Below are 2,355 nucleotides of genomic sequence, written 5' to 3' on the forward strand. Positions count from 1 at the left end.
ACCCACTCAGACATGCAACCAACCATCACGCTAGCGACTAACTAGGTCGAGAGGTCGTATAACTCCGGCATCGACCGTAGAGGATAACGTAGATGGGCAGAAGTCACGTCACGTGACCAAGGTTGCTGTATAAGTTCATGTGTATAAGTAATATGTACATACATATAAATTAAAGTTATATATATATATATATATATATATATATATATATATATATATATATATATATATATATATATATATATATATATATATATATTGTACTAACAATCAATATTTCCTTTGCATTATTTACATCATAATATTCCTTCCCCAAACATGTTACTAAAATCTAAAGTTTTAGGAATAAAAAATCTGGCAACAACGGTTTTGATTTGTAAACATCCTGTTGTTAACTTCCGTCGTGGGCTAATCCTCGAGTATGTTTAATTCGAACAAAAGAACAAAGGATTTTTTTTACCAAACCCGCGGAAAGGGCAACAACTGTGTTATTATTATGTAAAGTGGTTTAGTATTCAATCATCGGTCTCGTGACATAATCGATACCGGCAAGTGAGTAATGTAAAAAAATAATCTGTTAATTAGTCCTTGCAGTAAAAAAATAGAAGTTTCTGATATCAATGCGTGGCGCCCTAGGGTCATTGATTTCTATAGTTTGTGAGTCATTTCTTTGTTTATGTTTTCATTGAGGAGACTAGAGGTCTGGTTGGTTTCTGTTTTAGACTGCGGGGGTATTTGTACAAACTAGATCTGGTACTATATGTCAATTTGGTTGTTCGACTGTAGGCCCTTGGGGACAGAAGATCTGATGGATGATGGGCATATGTCATGTTGGATGTTTGACCACTGGGTCATTGACATATGTCTGTTGTGGTTTCAGACTGTTTACTTTCCTGAACACAGTCGTACACTATTGACGCCTTGCAAATTGTTATTACCCCATCCCCAGACGTATCGCCCTCCACCCCACCCACAATGCACCCCAAAAATGACCATACATAGGCCTATAACAAAAACGTATTATTTTGTTACTGTTATTAGTTTACTAACTGCTATAAGCAACGTTACATACTCTCCCTTGCGAAGCGGAACAACGGAGAAAAGTTTAGCCCTCCCCACACATCCACCCCACACATCCTCCCCACACATCCTCCCCACACATCCTCCCCACACATCCTCTCCACACATCCTCCCCACACATCCTCCCCACACATCCTCCCCACACATCCTCCCCACACATCCTCCCCACACATCCTCCCCACACATCCACCCCACACATCCTCCCCACACATCCTCTCCACACATCCTCCCCACACATCCTCTCCACACATCCTCCCCACACATCCACCCCACACATCCTCCCCACACATCCTTCCCACACATCCTCCCCACACATCCTCCCCACACATCCTCCCCACACATCCTCCCCACACATCCTCCCCACATATCCTCTCCACACATCCTCCCCACACATCCACCCCACACATCCTCCCCACACATCCACCCCACACATCCTCCCCACACATCCTCCCCACACATCCTCCCCACACATCCTCTCCACACATCCTCCCCACACATCCTCCCCACACATTCTTCCCACACATTCTCCCCACACATCCTCTCCACACATCCTCCCCGCACATCCTCCCCACACATCCACCCCACATATACTCCCCACACATCCTCTCCACACATCCTCCCCACACATCCTCCCCACACATCCACCCCACACATCCTCTCCACACATCCTCTCCACACATCCTCTCCACACATCCTCTCCACACATCCTCCCCACACATCCTCCCCACACATCCACCCCACACATCCTCCCCACACATCCACCCACATATACTCCCCACACATCCTCTCCACACATCCTCCCCACACATCCTCCCCACACATCCACCCCACACATCCTCCCCACACATCCACCCACATATACTCCCCACACATCCTCTCCACACATCCTCCCCACACATCCTCCCCACATATACTCCCCACACATGCACCTAAACATTGAACACAACCCCGCCCCCCCCCCCCATGTCAATTAAACCTATACTATACTATTTTTTTGGGTTGTCACTTTAGTTGGGGTGTATCAATGGATGTCTGGTCGTAACGATATATTAAAGATATAATTCTCTTGTTGGATTACTGCGGGTAGCATGCAGCTGTTAAATTAATTTCTTCAGTATTTACTTAATCCACGTTCGCTTGAGTCATGCTGTGACATCACTGCAGGGGTGGGGTCGCAGGGGTGGGGACGCAGGGGTGGGGTCGCAGGGGTGGGGACGCAGGGGTGGGGCTCAGAGAGAACGGGGCGACATCTGGTGGAATCGACAGACCAGTGGG

General features: G+C 46.8%; 1 protein-coding gene across 1 annotated transcript; it reads left to right on the forward strand.

Annotated features, from left to right (window-relative positions):
• Nucleotides 1-988: 988 nt before the first annotated feature.
• Nucleotides 989-2,020, forward strand: LOC131938482 (uncharacterized). The gene has a single exon (XM_059296538.1). It carries the CDS (start codon nucleotides 989-991, stop codon nucleotides 2,018-2,020), a length of 1,032 nt encoding a protein of 343 aa, XP_059152521.1.
• The last annotated feature ends 335 nt before the right edge of the window (nucleotides 2,021-2,355 follow it).

The sequence above is a fragment of the Physella acuta genome, unplaced genomic scaffold (assembly GCF_028476545.2).
Source record: "Physella acuta isolate Inbredline_101_S28 unplaced genomic scaffold, ASM2847654v3 ptg000245l, whole genome shotgun sequence".
Taxonomy (NCBI): Eukaryota; Metazoa; Mollusca; class Gastropoda; family Physidae; genus Physella; species Physella acuta.